Consider the following 26,536-nt stretch of genomic DNA (forward strand, 5'->3'; position numbering starts at 1 on the left):
TAATGTGTGTGTGTAATGTGTGTGTAATGTGTGTAATGTGTGTGTAATGTGTGTGTGTGTAATGTGTGTGTAATGTGTGTGTGTAATGTGTGTGTGTGTGTAATGTGTGTGTGTAATGTGTGTATGTAATGTGTGTGTGTGTGTGTAATGTGTGTGTAATGTGAGTGTGTAATGTGTGTGTGTGTGTAATGTGTGTGTGTAATGTCTGTGTGTGTAATGTGTGTGTAATGTGTGTGTGTAATGTGTGTGTAATGTGTGTGTGTGTAATGTGTGTGTGTAATGTGTGTGTGTGTAATGTGTGTGTGTAATGTGTGTGTGTGTAATGTGTGTGTGTAATGTGTGTGTGTGTAATGTATTTGTGTAATGTGTGTGTGTGTAATGTGTGTGTGTGTGTGTGTAATGTGAGTGTGTAATGTGTGTGTGTGTGTAATGTGTGTGTGTAATGTCTGTGTGTGTAATGTGTGTGTAATGTGTGTGTGTAATGTGTGTGTAATGTGTGTGTGTGTGTAATGTGTGTGTGTAATGTGTGTGTGTAATGTGTGTGTGTAATGTGTGTGTGTGTAATGTGTGTGTGTAATGTGTGTGTGTGTAATGTGTGTGTGTAATGTGTGTGTGTGTGTAATGTGTGTGTGTGTGTAATGTGTGTGTAATGTGTGTGTGTGTGTGTAATGTGTGTGTGTGTAATGTGTGTAATGTGTGTGTGTGTAATGTGTGTGTGTGTAATGTGTGTGTGTGTAATGTGTGTGTGTGTGAAATGTGTGTGTGTGTAATGTGTGTGTGTGTATAATGTGTGTGTGTGTGTAATGTGTGTGTAATGTGTGTGTGTGTAATGTGTGTGTGTGTAATGTGTGTGTGTAATGTGTGTGTGTGTAATGTGTGTGTGTGTAATGTGTGTGTGTAATGTGTGTGTGTGTGTAATGTGTGTGTGTAATGTGTGTGTGTAATGTGTGTGTGTGTAATGTGTGTGTGTGATGTGTGTGTGTGTAATGTGTGTGTGTGTGTAATGTGTGTGTGTGTAATGTGTGTGTGTAATGTGCTAGCGTTAATCACCGAATGCTGTCGTCGAGCTCGTGGACCCCATTAGTGTGGCTGTTCTCCCAGTGTCGGCCAGACATTTTGCGGACGGACTTGTTGGCCTGACCCCCGTGAAGACGTTCCGTGGCAGGGCACGGCGCGGTGGGGTTGGGGGGGGCGTTCAGTTCGAGCCTCCCTTGTTCTTGCCCTCCTTGCCCTTCTTTTTTGACGCTGCGTGAACGACGGGCAGACACATACGGCAGGAGCGCTCACCATTAAACGACCTCTGTTGGGGGGTTACGGTTCAATTTTTTTGTCGGAAAATATTATTTTTGTTCAGCGAACGTTATTTCACGCGACTTCCCACGGGTCAAAACACCAGATATATAATATATATATAGATTAATAAATAAATGTTCTTCGAGTAGACGTCTGCCCACATTGCCACAGAAGCACTTCGAAGCCTCCTCCGCCAGCACGTGCAGGGCAACCAGCCAATGGCGGAGCCAGGATTGTCAGGTGGGGGGGGGGCAACCCCTCCAGCAATGAAAAACGATAGAGGAGTTGTTGGTAAGTAAGGACTTGTTAGTAAGTAAGGAGTTGTTAGTAAGTAAGGAGCTGTTAGTAAGTAAGGAGTTGTTAGTAAGTAAGGAGTTGTTGGTAAGTAAGGAGTTGTTAGTAAGTAAGGAGTTGTTAGTGAGTAAGGAGTTGTTAGTAAGTAAGGACTTGTCCCTTGCTTTTTATTCGACGCGTGTGCGGCGATGACGCAGCCATCGATCGAGGGTAGAATTCGAACCGCGTTGTGTGATCGGCATCGCGCTCGCTGAAGGTGTCGATGCCTTCAGGGAAGTCGTGTACTGTATAAGCAGCTGCGCACAATTCTGAGTCACTTATAACCGCTTTGCCGTTACCTATTGCCAATTATGGACTCAGACTATTGTCCTATCATCTCATAGAGTCCCTGGCACGTAATAATATGCTACACAGTGGCACTGGGGGTCGTGAAGTGCCGATTTATTGCTAATAAACCCCAATGATCCGATCGAAATGAGGGATTTCGATCGGATTATTGGGGGGGGGGGGGGCACGTGCCACCCCCCCCCCCCCATGGCTCCGTCAGTGCAACGAGCTCACCCGGCACGCCCTGACGCCACTGCACAGCCGAAGACGATGTGCTTGTCTCCTGCTCCCCGCACACTAACGTTGATAATGACGCTTCGTAACACACAGCCCCCCAGTAAACTTGTTCTGATGTCCTTCTTGCCACTGACGTTTGCCGCGGTTCCTCGTGGGGGCGTGCAAACTACTTTCGGATGGTGAAGATTGGGAACAAGGCCCAGGTCACTGTGTTCGTTGGCGGTGAACTACTACACAACCAGTCCACCCCGCTGGTAATATATCTCTCTGAATAAACGAACAAACACGTTGAATATATGAAAAACTAAGAATAGGGTTTACCCTTTCTGGCAATAAAACAGGCGTCAAGATGTACAAACACCCGATAGATACCTTTTGCAAGGAATCATGTCTGCATTAACCACACGTGCGTGTGGTGAACATGCAAACAAAACATGTTCTCATAATATATGCATAATATATGCATGTATTATGCAGTTACTTGATACCTTGCAAAAGTTATCTATTTGGTGTTTGAACATCTTAACACCTGTTTTATTGCCAGAAAGCGTAAAACCTATTCTTATTGCTCATACTTTGATACCGGCAAAAACGTCCCATGACATATTCAATATAACACGAAACAATATCGATCAATGCTATGAACCCCATATTGTGAATTGAATTAAATCTTTAATTCCATCATTCAATGACAGCGAACGCTCAACTCGACCATGGCTCAGATTCCCCCTCTTGCACACCGCAAATAACAATCCGACCAAACCATCTCACCAGCCGGCACGCTGGCTCGGCACGCTCCGCAGTGGACGCTGCGTAGTTCGCCCGCCCGAGCTGTAAGTGCAGGAGAATTCACGCTGGGAGCGGCCCCAAACAGTGGTCAGCACGGTCGGCCACGTATGGCGCAAAAGAAGTTCAACGTTTGGCACGGCGGTCCCTCCCCTCTCAGGCTACGTTCGCTTTGGGGGCAAAAAAACCAAACTCTTCTCGTAAACACGGGGGCAGACTTTGGAGCGATCGGGAGAGGGGTCACTGGGGAGGGGTCAGATTGCAAATAAGGTCGCGGTTTTTCAAATTTGTGCTCACAGTGGGGGGGGGGGGGGGTGCACCTCGGACAAATCTCTGAGCCGCTGTGACACTCCGTGGAGCCCGTGATTCATTCTCTCCGTCTTCCCTGGAGACGTAACAGGAACGTTCCAGATTGACTCTAGGCCACGGGCGTTTAAAGGTCATTTACGCTGGATAAACAGATGCATGCAAAGCAGTTGGAATATCGTGGTGCTTACCGCGCCGCCCACATGCGCGCGCAGGATATCTGCATTTTGTTGCAAGCAAAGATTTACGGCCGTGTAGTTTCACGATGAATGCTTTGAGCGCGCTATTTACATCCACCTGAAGATTTTTTTCTTTCTTCAAGACGGACAGATTACTTAAAATTGCCACTGGGCGGGAAGAAAAAAATCCGAGCGGACTTTTATTAGCGATTTTTTATTTATTTACGGCATAAATGTAACGCGCAAAATAAGTGGCGGAGGCGACACGCACGCGCGCACACAAAAAAATGAGGCGCCATTGTTTAAGGTTCATCTTTTAGCGGGGGACTGGTATATATTTATATATTTGCGGGCGGCGATTTATGAACGTGGCAGGGGAAAGAACAATGAGTTCTCGTGTGCGGACGCAAAAACCACAGCAAGCAGGGAGCTGGGGTTATATTCATTATGGTGCTCAGGCAGCCGCTTAAGAGACCCACACACTTCATTTCACCAAGGTCTGTCTCGTTTGGCGACCCAGAATATATTTCCGTACTCAGCACACCACATCAAGTATAGCTCTCGCCACGGCCGTGGCTGCTATTAGTGACCTGCCACCTATTCCAGTCTACCGGTGTTTGCCTGGTATTTGTTTAAGTCTGGACAATAATAAGAATAATATATTATGCCACTGCTCGATTGAGGCCTTGTTGTTTGACCCTACTTTCACCATCCTGGTCAGTGCAAGTTGATGAAGGGACAGGACCAATTCAGACTTCACTTGCTCGGCGATTGACGTAAACCTTGGCGAGGGAATGGAACTCGGAGCGCTGGGTTTGTAGTGCAGGCAGCGCGCTAAAACCGCTGCACCGCCGCTCCCCTGGCATTGATCGCACGTGGGTATGAAGCCAAGCTATTGTAGAATCACAGAGCCACCCTTCGAATTTGTGGTCTGGTGGTGTTGTTGTTGTTTAGACATATGCTTGTGTAAGCAAGGCATCACGAGTGATGAACATGCTCGTGAAGGTAATGAAACATCTCAAGCATCTCTCGGTTAAGTCGTCAGTTCAGCCACATATAGCGCCCACCGCCGGATGGTAATTTAAGCCATTTTTCAAATCACGTTCCATTAACGATGACAACTTACACGGAAATGTGATATATTAATTAAGTTTATTTTTCCCCCATAAATAAGTAAAATTTAATTAAAACGTGCGCTTGCATTTCTGATAAAAAAAGGAAATTGTGTGAGCTCAGGTGTGGGATTATTTGTTACATCTTACAAAGTATCTATTATTCAACAATGATCACGATCACAACCATAATTTCCTGGACAAGCAGAGATTATTAATGTTGTTCTTGTGATTATCAGTTGTTTAAAAATGTATTCCCACTGATAAGGTTAATATGTCAATCAATACGTGCATAGATTTCGCACAACACATCGTTACGTCAATGATTGATTTTCGGTGGCGCATTAGATATAACGGCAATTCCCCCAAGTATTTAGACACAAACGAAATATCACCATTCGACACATTAACCACGCTCAGTGAAAGGAAATAAAACTGAAATGGAATTAAACAAAAAAAACCTCCAGCGACTGCTATTTACCAAATGATAATGAGCCCCCCGAAATCCTAGCGGGGGCAAGAAAAATAAAATAATTTAAATAAACGAGTAAAAAGCGTGGTTTGCGTAAGGCCTGCATATCGAGGGACCACAGAATCTTTCATCCCAGAATTGTCACGCTACCACCTGCAGCTCGCTCTCGCAGTCTAATCAGTGGGTAATTTTAAGTTGTATCAGTGCCCCTAGGTGCGCGTGTGTGTGTTTTTTTGTATTCTATTTGCGAGGCTGAATGAAATCCTGAGCAGCCTTATTAGCTCAGAAAAATTGCCGCTGGCCTGCAGACAACTGCGCGTTGAGATAGGATTGTTGTGGCAAACCTCGAGTAATCACTGGGGTTTTTTTATGAACGTGGCCGGGGTGCGCTCGGGGAGCCAGCAACCACCAAAACTCGGGTTCAAGCCCTGTCCAAAACGTGTTCTTGTGTTCACTGAGAATGGCGGCATCAATCGAGCCTATTCATGATGGGCAGAAGAACAGCAATGACCAATTCTACGTAAAACAAATGTGGTTACAATAAAATTCAACCCAGCATCGTGGCGGACACGAGGTAGACGGGCCCAGAGTGAATTGCTCATCGAGCACGGATGGGAGAGTTCTGTGTTGCGATTATCGACAGAGGAGACGGTGCTTCTTCAGGGGCAATCAATGGCCACTCTTCCTGTGTGCCAGAAGTGACGACCCGCGGTTACTCTGTGCCGCAATGCTGATTGCATTCGTGGGATGTGCAAACAAAATTTTGAAGAAAGGACACGTGCAATAAGTGTATGCATGTATGGATGTACATATGCATATCTGAATACCCAGGAAGTTGGCATAGTAGGGGGAATAGGCGGTGGCATCGGCCAATCATCTTAGTCAGTCAACCCATAGCACCTGGGTCTGTCCCGTGACCTCCTGTCAGCGGGTGTTCGACACTTCACGTGGCCTTAAAGTGCATATAGTCTATTCTAAATTTAAAGCTTTCGTGCCTGCAAGGATCCATACTCTTTGGTTCTATTCGGTAAAGTCACGTAGGTGAAAAATAAAACAACAAAAATCACGACGTTTCGGCCACAACACAAGTGGCCTTCATCAAGTGAAGGGTGAAGGGGCCAGACTGTCTGGCCCCTTCACCCTTCATCAGACAGTCTGGCCCCTTCACCTGATGAAGGCCACTTGTGTTGTGGCCGAAACGTCGTGATTTTTGTTGTTTTATTTATTACCTACGTGACTTTACCGAATATAACCAAAGAGTATGCATATAGTCTGGCACAAGCACGTGGTAACATCACCGCTACTTAATGTCGAATGGCGGTTGTTGTTGTTGTGTGCATATTTAAACTCACGTATAAAATAATACATATAAAGGTCAAGTCGAGGTGAAGAGGTCATGAGGGCCAATGCCATTGATGTCACCACTCCTCGCCTTGGCTTCCTTCTGCCAGATCCCATAGTTGTTCAGTCGACACCTTCAGCTCAACAACCGCTCTCACAATCTCATCTCATCCTATCAGGATTTAGGTCTCCTCTTCTGCTTGGTCACCAGCCTCTGGGTACCACTCCAAATACCTTCCTCGGCTGTCTGTCCTCTTCCACCCTGCACACGCGTCTCATCCATGACAACCACCTCTTCCTGAATGCATCCACGATGCTTTACTGCCACATTCTCTCGTGAACTGCGAAAATAGCGTACCCTATCCTTACATACAATGTAAAGCGTCCTTTTAAAGTCACCTCTATTGAAAGGTGTCCTTTCTACGAGCAGTTAAAGGCTGAATGCATACAACTGGGATTCGTAACTATCATCATCAGCCATGATCAATACACCGCTGCATTAAGGTCTCCTCAAGCCACCTCCATCTTTCACAGGCTTGCAATTTAACAATCCACCGAGCGCTTGCGCTTAAGCTAATATCAAAGCTAGAAATGTAGTGACTGCCTATAACAGCCAATAAGAGTTCTGATTGCAATCGGAACTATTATTACTGTGAGTAATCATTCACCCAAAAAAAGCCTCCCTGAGTCTCAATACTTTTTTTCAGGAGGGTCCTGCTGTCAGATTTTTGGACAATTCCATGAATATGAATTTGGGTTCAATTGGTAGGAAATCAGACAACACGCAGCACTCATACGTATGTTGAACTTCTTTTGCACCGTATTGTGCTAATCAGAGGTGCATACGAGTGGGTGACACTCAGCCCTGCCATGCCCCAGCCCCCTCGCAGGTCCAACCTACAGTACCTGGGGAAGCCCTGGAGGTAGTCACCCATCCAAGTACGAACCAGGTTCTACCCCGAGCTTTGCTTCTGAAATCTGACAAGATCGGGCACACTGACGGGGATCTGATCATAGCAGGCAAAGTCAATCCTTGCCCAAGTGGCACCAGAGTTGTTTTAGTCACTTAAAGTGAAAAAATCCATAGAGCGGAAACATCCGATGGCAATCTGGGAGGTTGACTGAAAGTGGTTTAAATGTGCGAAAATCCTCGAAGGTGCTGGAAAGTCACTTTCCACTTTGAAGGTAGGGCAAGTGATGTTGTCTCAGACAGCACACTCGGCACAGCGCTTGCAAAGTTTTGGACGGTGTGAATTAAAATGTCACATCAACCTAGCATGAGCTTCATTTTAAAGCCCTGTCATGTTTTAATAACATAACATAATAGAATGAGTGCACTGATCCTAGCTGTTATTATTTTAAATATGAATTAATAATGGCGAGGGCACGAGTACTTTCAAAAACCTGCTGCCCTCCAAAATAAAAGTCCTTCTTGTGTCCTCAGTTCCGTCAGCTATTGCAATACTTTTGATATGCATAATTACTTTTTGACAAGCAAATACACAAAGAATGCATATATTTAAACAATTGAAAACACTTTATTTTTATTTTACCAGCTAAGGCTCACTGAGCTACTACATAACTCTTTCTCAGAAGCGATCTGGCCACGTGATACCCCAACGAAGTGGCTTATCGTCGCATATACATTTATGGGCGCCAAATACTATAAACGCATATTTCTAAATGCGGAGGGAAAAACCGGAGGAGCAGTAGAAAGGATACACTTTTACGACACGTGAAATGGGAAGGAAAAAGCGCGGCTCTGGAATTGCTCGCTCGTACCACTGCTGGCGGAAGGGGGCCTCCACTAGAGGGAGCTCTAAGATGGCCCTTTAAGAGGGTTTTTTTTTGGCCTACACTTCCACGCTGGCCATACATCTTGGTTAGAGGTGAGAGTACCCACACTTTACACCACCGCACACAACATTTTAGTGAGAATCTTGCATTGGGATGTTTGGGAAATTATGGTGAATGAATATTTGGATTACTTTGGCAGAAAGCCCAGTGGGTTCACAAATCCACTTTACTGAACTCCCATCTCCGGGCCTTACCTGCAGTCCGGAGGATTTTGGAGTTTCACAAATCTGTTCCTTAAACTTCTAATCAATTATTTTTTTATTATGCCTTCCAATTGTGACACCTGCATCATGTCACAAGATGAAGAATCCCCGAGCACGTCTCGTAGAGCAGTGCAGCACACCGTGTTAGGAAATGGTCTGCAGAAGCAGATATCGCAGAACGACTTCTGAGATCCATTAAAGTGACCTCTTATTCACAGGAGGGGGCAGCACATTCCCACCCACCCTTCTGCAGCGAGTGATGTTCGTCAATGAGAGTCCACGCAATTTTCTTGATTTATCAGAGCTAGAATTTAGGAAACGAAGCACGAAAGAAAATCTAAGCACGATGTATTTCCTCTGCAATTCTCGGTGACTGGGCTGAGACCACCAACTCACTGCACTGGAGAATCCAAATCAAACTCTCACCGTTTGCCGGATTCAAACTCACGATCTTGGCAGCTCCAGGTCAGCGCTCTGACTTCCTAGCCATCCGTCCACCTCCTGAGTGTCACACATCTCTACGTGATCCATCAACCCTGCTTCCAAAGCGCCACGGTGGCGAGATGTCGACTCCCTCAGCTGGAATGGAGGAGGTCGTGGGTTCGATTCCAACCCTGACGCTTGTATATTTGGAGTTTGTGTGTTCTTCCCGCGGTCGGGTGGATTTTTATCCGGCTTCTCTGGTTTGTCTCCTCCACGTTTAGAATGAACATTTAGAGTATTTGGCTGCTATAAATTTCGACATGATAAGCCATCACTGAACCCTCAAGTTTCAAATGACGAGACGCACGAGCGGTTGGTTGAGTGGCCGACGGCATTTTGCCAGCGGTCACCGCGACCCTCACCTTTAGCCTTGGACTTGCCCTTCTTGCCGCATGGCTTCGACACGGTCACCTCCTGCTGGCACTCGGCGTTGACATCTTGGTGGTGGCGTCACACTCGCCCCAGTTCTGCCAGCGGTACTTACAGTCGGCTGCGGGAGAACATCGAAATAGTGAGAGCCGATCAGTCCGGCCTGAGACGGCGGCTCAATGTCTTCTCCCGGGGAGTGTGAATGTGTGTGTGTCTGTGGGGAGCGGTAGTGTAGTGGTTAGCACGCTCAGCTACAATCCCCGGCAACCCGATTCAATTCCCGCTCACGGTCAACACCAATGATGATTATCTGAACCGGCCCTGGGCCTCCCCTGGGTCGACTCGGCCTCAAATGAGTGCCCGATGCGGTGTGTAACATCGCCACTGGGGAGACAAAGGCGGCCGGGCGTGGTGCTGGCCACCCACCCCGTCGTGTGCTGTGCCAGCCTTCAGAGGTGCTCTCTAACAGTATTTGTCCCAACAGTCTGCTAAGGCGATACGGGGGATCTTTGTCTTTGTATGTGTGGAGCGGTAGTGTAGTAGTTAGTGCGCTGAGCTACGAAACCAGCGACCCGAGTTTGATTCTCAATAACAATGATGAATATCTGTATTGGTCCTGGGACTCCCCAAGGTCGACTCAGCCACACATTAATACATCTGGTACGGTGTATAATTTTCAGCCCTGCTGAGACAAAGGTGGCCAGGAGTGGTGTTGGTCACCCACCCCAATGCATGCCGTGCCGGCCATCAAAGGTTCTTGCTGACAGCACTTGTCCCTCCGGCAGGCGAGGCTACGTTGGCTCGGTCACGTGGCCCACATGCTCAGCCACCACACGCCCAAACAGCTTTAGCCAAACAATGATGGTGCCGCCGACACTAAATCCACACCGACCAGCGTGGTGAAGTACGGTAAAACAACCCCTGGGACTGATACTGCATTGGGAGGCCATCATCCAGCAGTGAATTGATTAAAATATCTTAGGGTGCCGCGGTGGCGAGATGTTGACTCCTTCGCCTGGTATGCAGGAGGTCGTGGGTTTGTCCCGACCTCACGCCTGCTGATTATTTGGAGTTTGCGTGTCTCTCTCCGTGTTGGTGTGGATTCTTCTCCGGGTCCTCCGGTTTTCTCCTCCACATTTAGAATCAACGTCACGCGTTTAGAGTATTTGGCTGCTATACATATCCACATGACAAGCCAATTCGTTGAGCTATCATTTGTAGCCAGGTCGCTTCTGAAAAAAAGAGCTATAGAGCTCAGTGGGCCCTACCTGGTAAAATAACAAAAATACGTACATAGGAATAAATTGCCTTGTAAAAAAATATAAAATTTTACTTTAGAAACAGCGGCCGATCCGAACGGGCATTTTAAGGAGCGCGAACCGAGAGCGGCGCTCACCTCCGAACGGCTTCTTCCAGTTGCACGGGATCTTGCACTGCAGGGTCTTGCTGGTCTGCTTGCACTCGGCACCGCCGCGGGTGCCGCCCCGCGTGCCGGGCCCGCAGTCCAGCTGGTTGGGCACGCAGGCGCCCCACTTCCACTTCTCGCAGTCCGAGTCCACCTTCTTCGCCTTCTTCTCCCCTGCGCGACGCAAAACCAATTCACGAACCGCGTTGATGTTTTTTGTCTGCCTCGTGGTAAAAGTAAGTTCCCTCCTGGGGTTCGATTCCCGCCTCGGCCGAGTTTGTGTGTTCTCCCCCCCCCCGCCGCCCCGGTCTGCGTCGGTTTATTAACTCGGGGTTCTGCAGCTTCCCCGGCGACCTGAAGTTGATTCCTGCACCGTGGCCAACATGAGGCGCGAGCGATATCTCAAGACGGCCCGAGCTTGCCCTTTCCCCACTTAACCAACCCCACCGCCTGACCAGCGTGGCGAAGTATGGTCAAACAACCCACATGACCCGCATGACCCCCATGGCATGAGGAGGCCATCAAATCAGCTTGGATTTACAAAAGGCTGTAAGTTATATTAATTATATGTCGTGATAAACCGATGTACAAAATATTGGCTTATGGCTTGTGCGTGAACGCAACGGGGGATATCTTTTGTGTAAATAATTCCGTTATTAAAAGAATAATGTATTCAGCCTGTGTGAAAGAAAATAACATGGTCAGAATAGGATTGAAGCCCAAAGCTTGACATCTTATTATGTACAAAAATTGTATGTTCTCACCAAGCCAAATAAAAGACATTTAATTTATAAAAATGAGTAAACTATACACAACCCCTATATAGTGCATATATATGTATATAAATGACGGCGCGTGCTTTTATCTGTAATTCCAGTGCCGCGGTTTCCTCTCATCAAAAAGGCATCGAGCCACAGCGCATGCACAGCCAGAAGAGTCCCCGAAGACGATGAAACGTGTTAAAGCCACGCAAGATTATGTCCCTGCCACAAAATTAAACAAATTATTCGGCAATACTGCATTGGCAGTGGTGCACAAGCACAAATAGCAGGATTTTTTTACACATTCATGGGGTGCTTGAATAAGGGCCCATTGCAAGATATGTCACCCATTCCATATTTGTTTTATATTTTAAGGCCACGGTGTTATTAGCGAATGCGTTGATTTTGTTGTTATTTAATGCCTTTGATTAAAACTACGGTTTCGGTCGTGTGTACGGGCCGCAGCGAAGCTCCGTGTCCCCGTGAGGTATTTCTACATTGGCACTTTTGAAAATATCAACAAAATGGAAAATAGGCAAAAAGGGAAAATATTAACAAAACGTAAAATAGGCAAACGGGAAAATATCAACAAAATATAAAATAGGCAAAAGGACAATATTTCTAGATTTGAAGTTTTCGTGACTGCAAGGATCCATACTATTTGTTTTTTTTCGGTAAAGTAACGTAGGTAAAAAAATATTAAAATATTAAAATAAATTAGATTGAAAACAAATAAATTAAATCACGACGTTTCGGAAGCAACACAAGCAACCGTCATCAGGTGTTGACTGCTCCAGCAAAATTACTGAGGCGCGTGACTTAACCGAATAAAACAAAGAGTAGGGCAATATTTCCTTGCTGAATAACGCGGCCCACTCCCATTTCTTTCGTAAAAACCGCTCGGGTGCCCTGCGTTCTCGACTGCTTCGGCGCTTAGCACATCTCAACCAATAAGCCGAACCGCCTATTAAGCGCATAATAAACGAGGCCTTGCTGCTCCGTGCCAACGGAGACGATGAAAGAAGACTCGAGCGCTATGCCAGATAACAAAACTACGATGCTAAACGTTACCACCGACGCACAGGCCGCTGACGCAAATGATCAAATGATCAAACGAGCAGCTGTCTTCCCTTCTGTGGAGTTCATTAAAAATTTGTTGCAATGAACGCGGGAGTCGGCGTCGAGGCTACTTTCGCCTTCGCACCTCGAAGCGGGTGAGACTCGAGGGGATTCCGGAGATTTTAGCCAAACTCTTAGATCCAGCAGAAGAAGAAAAAACGTCCCACGAGAGGCGTTGAAGTATGCGAGAGGCTTCAAGCTTCGACCTCTAAGCCACAACAAATGGGGGCACACGTCACGGGAAGAATAATATCTTGCAGTACCGGAAGAGGGGAGAACTACATCCAAATACATCGTCTTCAGTGGTATATTATGATTAATAATGATAATTATTATGATTATGCATATTCCAGAAACTGGGGCCTATAACGTCCCGGGAAGAGTTATAGATGCAACAGGACAGCATCTGGCCCATACTCCAGCGTGGGGTTGGTTTGTGCAGAGGATGTGTTGCCGTCTAATCGGGTTTGTGCATGGGAGCTCACACGAGAGAATTTGAAACTCGAATTCGGAGGTGCTCAGAGCTCCCGTGTTTATCTGTGGGCTTACGTGCCACAAATGTGCTCGGGCGTCTTATCTTTGCAAGGATCCTATGGCTTACATTTGTCCTCGCTGATGTCACTGAATGACAGATCTCAAGTTTCCAAATAGCCGGCTGTCAAGACTTGTAAAAAAAAAGAATTGAAATGAAATGTTGAATTAAAAGAAAATTGTTCCACCCACAGTTTTCAGCCCCTTTATTATCGAGCCACCGCTGGAATGATGCTCCCCACCCATGCCCTTTCCCCGCACCTCCCACATTGTTTGATCAAACTTTAACCGTGCTTGATCACTTGTGGTCGGGTGCAGGAACGGCAAACTGATGTTAACCATGGCTGGGAATTTCATTATACTATTCTTGCACGTGGCAATATATTCAGAAGCCAAATGCCAATGTCGAGGTCTGCTGGGCACGAGAGGGCTTCGGGAGAGAGGGAATTCGCGTAGTTTTTTTCCATTCCTCCACTCTTGAAGGAGTGCAAACTGCAGTGGTTTAGTGTGCACTCCTTCAACGGCAATTGAACGGAGGCCGTGAGAATCATAGGCCAAGTGTGCAAGCCATACGGGTTTTTACCGCTTCTCCTGCGATAATAAAATAATGTATAGAATTATAGGAATGGCACATGACATGTACCGCGTCTCGAGAGGTGTCAAAGACGGGCTCTTGTGAGTGACTCACTCGCGAGATTTAAGACTTAATTCAAGCCGTTCAAAAAGTAAGAGGGCCTTGGGCAGGACGCATCACTACACGGGATGATGGACAATGGTCAAGATTAGTCATGGAGTAGCGGCCAAGGAATAAAACAGGATGTTCACAGAGGAGACGGAGCAATGAAATCATCTCGTGGATCGTCACAACGCAGAGCCATGAGAGATGGCGACGACTTGGGAGGGCTTCATAGAGCAGTGGATCGATCATGGCTGATGACGACGATGACTTGCTTAACACAGACACAATCAAAAGTCTATCGACAATAATTCCTTCTTTAAGGGTTTTTAATGAAAAATATGAATACAAGAAATCAGAATTAAAAGCCATCTCTGATCACCTACCATTCACAGTGGAGCCAAGCTTTGCGAACGCGAGGCAAGGGATAATCGGACATTAAAGCATGCAAATAGTGTATGGTCCTGCTGTTCCGCGCTAACTGGCTACCATCATCCTCTCACTGGGCAGCCGGGCAATAAATACGCCGCTTCCCGTGAGCGAAAATATTCAGCCACTTGTGAAATAAGCGGTAATGAGCGCAATATTCTCCCCACTGCGCAACAAAACATGAAGGGGAGACGGCATAGAAAAATAATAAAAAAATAAAACGCAGATTATAACGCGGTATTTACGACGCGGATGCACTGCAAACGAAGGGCGAGAAAACAAAGATTTACCCAACGACGCCCGTTAATGTATGTCTGGTTATAACTCGATGTTCTTTCAAATTTTCAAGGCACAATAAAACTTGGTAACGCGAGATCTCCCCCCCCCCAGCTGCGATAAAACTTTCGTGATGTCTTCTTTTTTTCGGTTAGAAATTTGTGCGGTGCAAAACAACCCCACGAGCAATACATTTGTACAATGTACACCAAGCGCGTCGGCTCGCGAGCCAATAAAATGGAATATATCCCGGGGAGAAATTGCAGGCATCGTAAATATTTGTACCGTCCCGTTTCGAATGCTGAGCGAGCAGTGATGCCAGTGGTTCTCGGCGACCTGAGGCTTCAATATACGGCCATGGCTGTTTGTATGTATGTTTTTATGTGTGTAGAACTTCTTTCGCACCGCACACAGCCAACCGTGATAATCGGAGGCGTTGGGACGCAACAATGGATGGGAATGGGGAGGAGGGGGAGAACAGGAAATGCGGAGAGCGAATGCAGCAGTACAAGATCTAGAGAGTAAGAGGAATGAGACTGAAGGAGGCAGTAGCGCTCGCTTGGCTAAATAAAGAGTACCAGGTTGGAAATTCCTTCGGCTCCATCGTTGCTAATGAGCTGAAGGGACAGATGATGATTAATGCGAATTAATGGCAAGATGTGTCTCACCCACAGTGTGGCTGCAATCCCGGCAACATACGTTGTCTCATTTGAAATTGACCAAATATAAACAACACAAGAACTTGAAAAAAAATACAGATATAACACAATTATTGCAGGGTTATAAATAAACAGTATTTGTTTATCTTTCATTCCCTGCGCTGCTTCCCGCGTTGAGGATAGAAATTGTTCCCTGGGCTGTGGTGAATTTGTCAAATTGCCAAAGCCCACGTGTTAATTTGATTTCAAAAGTAACTGGAAGAAACATTTAAAAAATATAATACTCGAGGCAAACTTAGATCATTTTTATGGCTTTTCCAGAACTGGACTCTGTGGCTGCACTGCGAATAATATGAAGACAGGGCACTTGTACAATAATAAAGACACACACACACATGCATTACAGCTCCGAGTCAATCCACTGCTGAATGAATGCCTCCCATTTCTCGTCGGTTATGGACGCGTTTCTTGTTTACGATATCGCACCACGTCAGTCCGTGCGAATTGAGTGGGATGGGAGATGGGGGGAAAGGGGGGGGGGGGCTGGTGTCCCCAGCCACTTCTGTCAATCGTGGTCGGGAATCGAACTACGGTCATCGAATTCGTATGAAATGAATATTTCGTGTAAAATTAATCAACGGACAAGAGTTGTGTTTGTACGCAAAACAAAAAACAGATGAACGTTTCATTTTACGGGCGGAGCGTCCTTTGGGATCCAAGTTTCTCCACAGCAGTTGTCTCAGTGGCAAAGTCTGGCGGCAGTTTCGACTTTCAGAGTGTCGTCGCACCTGCAAGGATCACGAGTAAATAAATATACAGCTGGCACGTCACGACCGCAAGTCTGTGACCCCCATGCCAAGCCTGCTTGTTGCCATTTAGGCCCATTGATTGCACGGTTGAATACGTTTCACTTTCAATAAATTTGAGCGGCATCAGCGCCTGGGAACCAGAGATACAGAATGGCGTTCCACCACCACCGCCACCGTCACCGCCACCAACCCTCCAGCCACGGCAGTTTCCGTTTCGCCGCGTCACTCACAGGGCGCCCCTGCCGCAACTTTAGGCGCGGAATATCGCGCTCGCACGCGGAACCCGCCATTGCCTGTCAAATCAACCTTGCGCCGAGCGCCGGAATAATTTGCGAACGGTGCCACGTCAAGGCGCATGACGGGCGTTTATTGGGGGGGGGGGGGGGGGATGAGGCTAAATAAGCCGCTGTCTCGCTTAAGCGCCGCACGTCACCGCGGTCTCGGCGATGGAACGTCGGAGGGGAGCGGCGTCGCGAGCGCACGCGTTCTTGTCTTCTCCGTCGCTTTAATTCCCTTATTTAGTGATCGGGTTATTTATTTATTCGCTCTATTTTGACACGCACCAAAGGGACGGCTGTGCCGTCGGACAGAAAATACGGTTACGTCAAACTCTCCTTCGGGCGGGCTTCATGGAGAAAGGTTTTTTTTGTGAGTATGTAAAAAAATACATCTCAGCCGAGGAGCGCAAACACCACGGCGCCGACTGATCTGCATAAATAACTCGCGGTGCGATTACATTTTAAATAACCCCCATCTGTTTTTTTTTCTTTCCAATTTCCACATCCTCCACCGACATATTCCATAAAATCCAATCTAATCTTGTAAAGAGAAGGGAAGATTTGTCAAGCATTATTTATTTATCTGTTGTTCAAGCTGAAAGGGGGAAAATGCCTTCTCAGTAGGAAAGTCCCATTAGTGGGGGCATGCCTCTTGTTTACACGGACACCCAATTTGCTTCATGCTAAATTACCTATTTATTCCATTTCTTTAATTTTGCCCACATCACGGCCTCGTTGAAAAGCATTTCCAGATGTGCCGGTCCACTTCATAAGCACTTCATCAAATGCTGCAGCTGTTAGTGTCATTGTGAAAGGATACAGGTCCAAGACCCCACGGCCACCTAAAAGCATTGAGCAGCGAAGTGGCCTTTTGCTCATGGGGATAATTCTGCGTCAATGCAATGACTGAGATTGAGCCACTGAAGCCCTGGATTTAAATGCAGGTGTCATCCACCTGTGATTAAATCACAATTATAACACTGATATGAGGAAGTCAGTGCGGTGTCTTTTGTGTGTAAAAAATTAACTTTCACGAGGTGGCCGGGTGGATCAGAGGTCAGAGCGCTGAGTCGCCATGGCTGAGAGATCTTAAGTTCCAATCCAGGTATCAGCAAACGGCGTTCTCTCGGGTGTAGTGATTTGATCGTCTTTCACCCGGTCACCAATGAACACGTAAAAAATAAAAATATCAGATTATCTTTTATCTTTCACTGAAATTTGAATTAAATTGTGTGCTGTGATTTCCATGCCATGAACACTCTTTGTAGGTTACCAGTAAATGCCAACCCCTTCTCTAGAGCAGAGAGAACAATCGAAGGGTATTTCGCATGCAGTTATGTGATGCTGTCTTCTTGAGAGATGATATACCTTTTTATATATGATGCCACGAGGGCGATCGGAATATAGACTGAATAATAAAAAAACAACCAGCCATTAGGTTGCGAATTCAAATCCTGAGAATTATCCAACACACCGGTGTGCTGTACTAGTGACGAATTGGCACGTTCCGTTTATGTGACAACCCTTACTAGTTGGCTGTGTCGGGTGGTAGCGGGTTTCAACGACGCATTTATATATTTACGCGCTATAACCCAAAAACCTCTATTATGGATGATATTATTCGCGAAAGCCTACGTATTAAACCTGACAATTATTTTTCTGGAGCCATTGAATCGAGTGCAAGCCAAGAGCAGTCGTGCCATGGGGTTGCCTGGCCTCTTTTATAGAGATATGGGTAAATTTCAACCACTGGTTTAGAGAACACACAATCCGTACGTGCGCCAGAACTGCCGTGCACTCTGGGAATGGAGGACGTAACTGTAAGCGTAACGTCCTCCATCCTGCTAGAGGTGCTTGGTGTGTGCGTGTGGTTGTGTTTTTACGACACAATCGTTGAGCAAAAGGCCCAAAACGCCAGCGACAAATCAGCGTCGTCAAAAAGTAGGCAACGGATGAAAAACAAATTGTCGGCAATAGAGTCATGAGCGTCTCTTGAACTCAGCAAAGTCATGAGAACGCTCGGAAAAAATAACAATAGACACGAGAGAAGGGAATTCCAGGGTCTAGGGAAGCAGCAAAAACGAGAAGCGATATGACTGGAAAGTACGGGTGGCTGAACACAGTGAGGATGAGACGGAAGGCTGAGAAATTAACAAAGGTCTGGAGGAGTCGGCCAGCGAAGTTCAGGGGTTTGGCTCTGGCTGCATAAAATTCCACGATGCCATTTCAGTGTCTGCCCGGCCACCGTAGTGATGTTTACATCTGCAGAAAGGCTGTGGGTGGGTTTTTTCTCCCTCTCTCTCTCGCTCGGTCTCTCTGAAGCTATGGGAACATTGCTCGCAACAAGCTTAGCATACCCACATAGAATGGAGGTCAAACAGTAGCGGCCCGGTGACTTTATTTAATATAAAATTTTGCATCATAATAAAAAAACCTTTTTTTTGCTTCAGCATAGTGGCGTTTGATTGGGAGGGGTTCTGAAAAAAAAAATCTGCATTGAAATATATCCCGCAAAATTTTAATTATGTTTTGCATTTCCTTTTCATTGGAAGTGCAGGCTTTTGCGTGAGCGGGGATAGTTTATTACCCTTTGCATGGAGTAATCAAAGCTGTGCTGTAATGAGGTTATTATTAGGTGCAGAATGGATGGCTCGGTCGGCATAAAAATCAACTCGAGAATTAAACATGTCAAAGTATGCGCATCCATTCTGTGAACTTTTGTTACCGTGCTGCCTTCATTAATGCCGCGCGCTCACACACACACACCATGCATAATACACAAGGTGATAAGGCGTCACGTTCGGGTGAGCTCCCCACGCCCCGACCTCCTGCCCCCCCCCCCAGCCTCCCTCACGCAACCCTCACCTCACCCCCGCCACCGCCTTCGTCGGACTTATTTCAGCACTCGCTGAAAATGGCAATTCTTGGCATTTAGCCGCACTGGAGGGGCGTGAGCAGCTCTCTCAAAATTAGTTGTCGGCAATTTGGGCTCGGGCAGAGACGGTTTTTTTTCTTGCTAGGCATTTCTTCCCTTCCGCTTATTTCCCATAAGTGCATTTGCGTACCGTTTTTATTGCATTACGACTGTCTTAGCGATGCTTCTGAAAGTAAAATCCCGCGTCATTTGGCGTAACCGGCGGCTGATCTGAAACACAATCGAGTCGCGTTAATAACGGCATTGCGCCCAGCGGCGCGGTGGTTAGAACGCCCGCCCCGCAGTTAGAAGTGCGTGGGTTCAAATCTCGGTCAGGGTTTAAAAAACAAAAACATCAGCAACTCATTCTGCTCCCACGAAGGACATAAGTGGGCCATGGTTTATCCATTGCTGAATGAATCGCTCCCTCTCCCCCCCCCGCAAGCCGCCAGGCGTGCCACGCCATCCTGCGATGCCACAATCCATCTCATTGCTCTGCATCTCAGTGGTCGCCCTCTTGGCTGCGCTCGTTGGCTGCAATTCTGCCACCAGTCTCGTCCGTCGGACATCATTGTCCCTGCCGGCGATGCATCAGGGCCAACCCCCCGCCCCCGTTATTCCACCTAACAGTCAGTCCCCGATTTGCGTTTGCTTCCTAAACGCGCATTACGCTCTCTGTCTCTCGGCACAATTTAAGAGTGCCGCATATCTCCCTCTGTGCCTTTCTTTGTCCTCTGTTCATCTTTCGGTCCGCTTTGTTTGGCGGCATTCGTGTTTTTCCAATCCGCGAGATAGCCGATGGAAAACTTTATTCTGCACACACACCAAGGCCGTAGCCATGGAGTCAACATTGGGGGGGGGGGACCAAATCTTTCAGGGGGTCTGGGGGTGCCCCCCCAGAAAAAATAAATCTAAATTTTAAAACGAATTCCCTGCCATTTCCTGCCTAAAATATAAAAAAATTCACTAGCACATAGGATGGACTTTTTTTTTACAATAATGTCTACTATTTTTTTTCTTTTTTACCTTTTCTTGTTTCATTTCATGTAATGGCAGAGATTAGGGATTAATAAAGTACAACCATAACCACAATCATATGAACAGAAATCTATTTTATAGCAATATATTGGGAGGGACATTTTGAGCATATTTGAATATTGGGGGGGATGTGTGTCCCCCAATATATATTATAATTACGGCCTTGACACACACACATAACTGGTGCGCTGAGTTGCATTTCCACGTTTTCCCTGCGGTCAACAGTCATGAACTACGAGGCTCGGGACTGTCACCAGTTTGGAGGGCTGCCCATCGCTTGTTTGAGCACGGCGACAATTTCCGACTTGTCGACGTTTCATGCCGCGGTGGCTAAAAGTTACACGGAACATTTGTCTCTCCTTGTATCTTTTTCGTCGCGAAGTACTTGCGAACCCTCAACCCTGAGACCTAGCTATCCAGTGTGCAGACGGTGGAGCTGCTGTAGGGGCCCAGGCGCCTGGCTACGAAGAAGACGAGGGAGTGTGGGGGGGGGGGAGGAGTTGAACGAGAGAGGGGGGGGGGAATGCGGGGCACAGTCTTGCACCAGAACCCACGCTCAACCACGCTGCGCGGCACTGCCCTAACCCGGGGGCGGCGGCGGGGGGGGGGGGGTACAAACAGTCGCTGAACGTCCCTTTGCGGAGAAACAAATCTTCCTCGCGGAATCACGATTCATTTGCGCCGGTCCCTTCACGTTATCCTGAGGCATCGCTCGCCGCGGAGCAGCGCAGACGGGAAGCGAAGTGCGGCTGCCATCCTCTCGTTCTCTCCTCCACCACAGCGTCCCTCGGAAGGCGCCGTCAGCGTGTCGCTCGCGCGTCGACGTCGGCGTCCGGGTGCTCTCATTGGCCCTGGCACCCGGTGCAGCGGAGAGTACGCAGTGCTCTTGCCGGGGGCCCTCGCTAATTAAACGCGTTATGGTCTTAGACACTTGCCTAGCTGCCAGAGGCTGGGGGTGCTATGGGGTACACGGGGGGGGGCGGGGTGGGGGGACCAAATGCCACCACTCCTCCAGAAGCTCTCTGCATCCCCAGAGAGTGGAGGCATTGGCCGTTTATACACGGGATGGTTTGCAGCCGGGATGGACGTAATGTCCTCGTACGTATATTTGGCCTCCATCCGTGTTCAACTCTATGTGGCCTTTTCCACTGACCTACGTATGCAGCGTTACGTGGTGGCGGTGATTCTGCGTCACACGGTGTCATCCGGCACTGCCACATTTGAAGCACGCTAAGCTGCACATAAGCACACCCCGATCACGCACGTGCCCCAAGGAATACCATCAACTATTTAAATTATGAAACTGTGAACTATTTTTTTTCATTTTACCAGGTAAGACTATCGAGCTATTTTTGTCAGAGGCTACAATGATAGCCCAAAGAAGTGGTTCAAAGCGTGGAACTTCATAGCAAATAAATACTCTAAACGCGTCTTTCTGAACGTAGAGGCAAACACCGAAGGACCCAGAGAAAAATCCATGCAACCACGGGGAAAAGATGGAAACTCTAAATATACAGGCATCAGGGTCGGAATCAAACTGACGACCTCCTGTACACCAGGCGAGGAAGTTAACATCTCCCTACCGCGGCGTCCGTAGATGCCAACGTGATGTGCTTAAGAGTGTGGCCCTAAGCTTCTGGTGCACACGCGGTCATTGTGGTGGAACGCTCTCCCTGGGAGCCTACTTGCGCTCACAGAAGAGCGCTTCTCTCGGAGAGTAATTGGCGCTAGAAACGTGGCCGCCCACGAGGCTTCGCGAGAGGCGACTCTCTCCAGCGCAGAAAGAAGCACGGGAAGGTACACGCGCCGGGATTTACAGAGAGAGATACAGACAGAGAGGACGGGGAACACGCCGATTGGAGAACAAATGCAAGTTAGGGACGTTATTTCGACTTTTTAAGAAAGTTAATAAGGAACTCGATTCACCTTTCACAGCTCCGATTAGCGTGGTTGGCTACGTACGGTGCGAAAAAAGTTCAATATACATACATACCTACCTTCAATTACCCCCTTTTGGGGTGAAATAAATACTCAGAGGGCACGACTCCAGGACATGTAAACCAAGCAAGCACGATTCTATGCCGTCTGTCGCGATCGCGGTGTCGCGTTAAATAAAAATACATCACCAAGAAGATGTAAAGTGAGTGAGTGAGTGAACAAGGCTTTGGGAGCGAATGTCACTGGAAGGGTTGATGGCCCGTGGCCGAGACTAACGGTGGAGTGGTGGTCAAAGGAGGGCGCACGGTCAGGAGCGGACGCATCCGGGGAAGGTTAGAGCAATCAAATCGGCGAGTCTGTAGGTGCTCAATGCATTTTTGCATCGCGGGAACCGTTAGAGGTGGCAACCGCATGGGGAGGCCTTCATCCAGCAGTGGATAGATCGTGGCTGACGATTGGGGGACAGAGAGACGGACGCACAATCACGTGCGCCGCGAACGGGAATCGAACTTGGGTCACCGGGTTCGTAGCGCAACGCGCTAACCGCTACGCCACCTCTCCCCCACACATTCAATATCAGAGCGATTTCCTGCTCAAATGACAATTTAGGCAGTGATCATTTTCCGTTTACAGCACTAAGTCAGTGGTGGAAATGCCACAATCCAATGTTGGGGGTGGATCTATCAATAGGACAACCACTCTTGGTAGCTTGCTTGACCCGCTCTTTATGGGACATCTGCGAAAAAGAGCTTTATAGCTCATCGGATTCCTCCCGTATAAACAAAGAGTCTGATTCTGACGGTTGACCTCCCTACAGAGTGGTACTTATTTGATCGACTCCAGAGAGATGATGATGAGTGAACCCCTCCAACCGGTATTGGACCAGGCAACCTTGTGATTGTAAGCCGCTCGCTGTAATGGTGAGTCACCTGGCAGGCTGTTAACAGTAAACACACACACACATATATACATACATCCACTCAAGCCACGGGGATTGCATTCCGTATTTCCCTGCAGGAATAAATTAAAGAAATGCAGAGCAGACAGCACAAAAGAAGGCGAATATAACGGGGCCGTCATTCCACGGTTCCATCAGCCACGTGGGCAATACAGCTGTGAATGCATTTCACGAGCCTTGCAGATTTTGCGAATAATTGCGCACGCGAACAGTGAATTAAAGCGGAGCCGTCGACATTTAGCTTCGGAGGAGGGCGCGAGCGTCCCGAAAAGCAAGCTTATAAAACGAAATATATTGTAAAACGGTTTTTTGGGTTTTCAGTGCAAATTGATCGCAACTTTGTTGGGCGAAATGGTTTTCTAACAAGTGTAAATGCGAATAGAGAAATGCCCGTCAAGGCATTTTTACGCCACGGGGTATTTTTTCTCCTGACAATTTTTATGGAATATTCACATCAAAAGACATCTACCACGCGTGCCTAATTTTGAACGGTTTACAAAATATTTCACAGCAATCGTTGGGCTCAACGTACTCCTGTAATTATTTTTTTATGACCAAGCTCCATCACACCGGATGGACATTGTGTGCTGGCTATCCTCTTTAAGGAGCCACACAAATGAAACCAAATAATATAACGTGCAGACTAATAATAATGCACACGCGAATTAATTCGAGGCTGAACGGCACCCATGGCAGCGTCCTCGACGAGCGTGTCTTCATTATACAAAATTGTATTTGAATTTGTGCCGTCCGCATCGTGGTGCGGTACTATCCACCCCCCTCCCCCCCCCCGTAGAGCAACCCCGAGTAAGAGAACGGTCCGCTGAAGGGGACGTCACAGAACTGCTTCCGAGAGATCCCATTCATCGAGTAACCACTTCCTTCGTCCGTGCGCGCTCCAACGCTGAGCCGACGCCGACGAGCACCGCGGGCCGAGAACTCACCCCGCTTGTCCTTCTTCCCAGCCGTGGCGGCTACAGCCAGGAGGACCAACAGCAAGGCGACGGCCCAGCGCGTCTGCATCCTTCCTGCAATGCACGACAATAACGACGACGAGAGATGAGGACGACGATGACGAGAGTTCAAAGACAAAACGATCGACGCAACTTGAAGTCCCAAACCCAACATTGCAGGCAATGATTAAACAAAAAACAGAATAGGCTTTAACCTTTCTGGCAATAAGACAGAAGGTGTTAAGATGTTCAAACACCAAATAAATAAATAAAAAATTGCCAGGCATCAAGTGTACATTAACCACAAATACTCGTGTACAAACATGCAAACAAACATACTCCGATAATCTACCATTGTCTTCGAAACTGATTGGCCTACACCAGAGACAACCTTCTTTATGGCTTTGTCTCCACCACCAGAGAACACCGCCAAGGTGTGATGAGTGGATATAACATCGCTCAAGAAGTGCTCAAAAGTGATGCCATCAAATCTAATACTATAAGGAACGAATCAGGAGGAAGACTTCTCCACAAATCTGGCTGTCGCCTGATGATGCCAGTTGAAATTACTGGCGAAACGTCGTACTCAGATTGTAAATGTTGTGGCGTTGCTCTCCAACACACCGGTGTTGCTTTACTAGTAACGAATTGGCATGTTCTGTTTACGTGACAAACCTTACTAGTTGGCTGTATCGGGTGTGGGCGGGTTTAACGACACATTTATACACAGGGTGCTTCAAATTATTTTTAATACTTATATGGGATTATCGTTTTCAATGGAAAAAGAACGGATAATACACTATACCATGATAACAAATGTATGTTAATATCTTCAAAAAGTCAAAGAGTCTCCACTTGTTCGCCGTCATTGTCAACACATGGCCTGGAATCTTCTCCACGTGGTCTCCGGAGCCCGGAGGCAGCACCGCACTTCTTGTGGTGTTGTTGCAAATTCTCCGAAGTGTTAACATTTTTTTTAAGCACCCTGTATTTACGCAATATAACCCACAAAGAAAAAACCTGTACTATAGATGATATTGGTCGCGAAAGCCCACGTGTTCAACTATATACAACTAACTGCTCGACCAGAGGTATAAATGCTCTGAAACTTGCATTGCCTTGAACGCCGGACGCCGTGCCAAATGCTACGGTGCGATCCCAGAAAATCAGAAAACACGTCGGAGAGCAACGCAGGCAATGCGCGTGTGAGATTCCGTCTGTCCGGGGCTCAAGGATTCAACCCCCACCCACCCCCCCCCCCCTTTCCAGGAGCGACTCTATGAATGGTAACCATCCAGAATCGTGATTCGTTCAAAGAATCGATTATTTTTAAACGTTGCGGTGAATGACAGCAGGCCCAGGGTGAGGTAGACATGTTACACACAGCGCGTAGCTCTTGAGAAATTGCTTATTATCCGCGTGGGATTCCACGCTTATATTGCGTGCTTTAAAAAAAAAACTGATATGCATGCCTTAAGAGATGCATTGATTCCACTCCAATTGTTAAGAAGAATAATGATGTAAGGAATACACATTGACTGAACGTGTATCTGCATTATGCTCATTGATGCGTCCCTGGCTTCTCTCGGTTTTTTTTCTCTCCTGTCAACCGTATTTCAAATGTTTTATTTGTGTCATGTTATGAGATGACATTTGTATTTGAATCTCTTGCATTGCCTTGTTCCGGAGAACGGTCCCAGAAGGTGATGTCACAACATAACTTCTTATTTTTTATACTTTGGCACTGGCAAAAAGGTCCCAAGGTGTGACATTACTTCTGCCTGCTTATGTACACGATGGGCACACCGGTTACACGCGCTGCGCAAGAGTGTTCATCCCCTGTCAGTAAAACCAAGCTGCAATCGGCCAAATTAAGTGAAAAGACATACTGTATGTAATACAATTGTCTGTTTTGTGCAGCCATTGGGTACCAGGCTGAGACCCTTGTCTTGCCACACTTGGGGACCTGGCTTTATCACAGGGCGGATGGAACCCATATTTGAATTGTGGATTTTAGCCACCTAGCTACCTGCCTATCCAGCCACCCACCCAACCACCCAAACAGCCCCCACCCACTCTACTAGAAACTGGTTCACCCTTCCAGCCACTTATCCACCCTCCCAGCCACTCACCCACTCTCCCAGCCCCTCACCCACCCTCCCAGCCACTCATCCACCCTCCCACTCACTCATCCACCCAGCCACTCATCCACCCTCACAGCAACTCATCCACCCCTCCGGTCACTCATCCAGCCAGCCACTCACCCACCCTCCCAGCCACTCATCCACCCTCCCAGCCACTCACCCACCCTGCCAGCCACTCATCCACCCAGCCACTCACCTACCCTCCCAGCCACTCATCCACCCCTCCAGTCACTCACCCACCCTCCCAACCACTCACCCAGACTCCCAGCCACTCACCCACCCTGCCAGCCACTCATCCACCCTCCTAGTCACTCACCCACCCACCCTTCCCGCCACTCACCCAGACTCCCAGCCACTCACCCCGACTCCCAGCCACTCACCCAGACTCC

General features: G+C 47.5%; 1 protein-coding gene across 1 annotated transcript in view; it reads right to left on the reverse strand.

The window, feature by feature from the left end:
* Positions 1–976: 976 nt before the first annotated feature.
* The window catches only part of LOC116940024 (pleiotrophin-B), an 87,177-nt gene continuing 61,617 nt past the window's right edge, over positions 977–26,536 (reverse strand). The window contains 5 exon segments of the mRNA XM_076065187.1: positions 977–1,245; positions 9,253–9,324; positions 9,327–9,380; positions 10,656–10,838; positions 23,995–24,078. Coding sequence (XP_075921302.1) covers positions 1,196–1,245; positions 9,253–9,324; positions 9,327–9,380; positions 10,656–10,838; positions 23,995–24,073 — 438 coding nt within the window. The 5' untranslated portion in view covers positions 24,074–24,078 and the 3' untranslated portion in view covers positions 977–1,195.

Source organism: Petromyzon marinus, chromosome 7, assembly GCF_048934315.1.
Source record: "Petromyzon marinus isolate PM22_M1 ecotype Great Lakes invasive population chromosome 7, UKy_Petmar_22M1.pri1.0, whole genome shotgun sequence".
NCBI classification, from domain to species: Eukaryota; Metazoa; Chordata; class Hyperoartia; order Petromyzontiformes; family Petromyzontidae; genus Petromyzon; species Petromyzon marinus.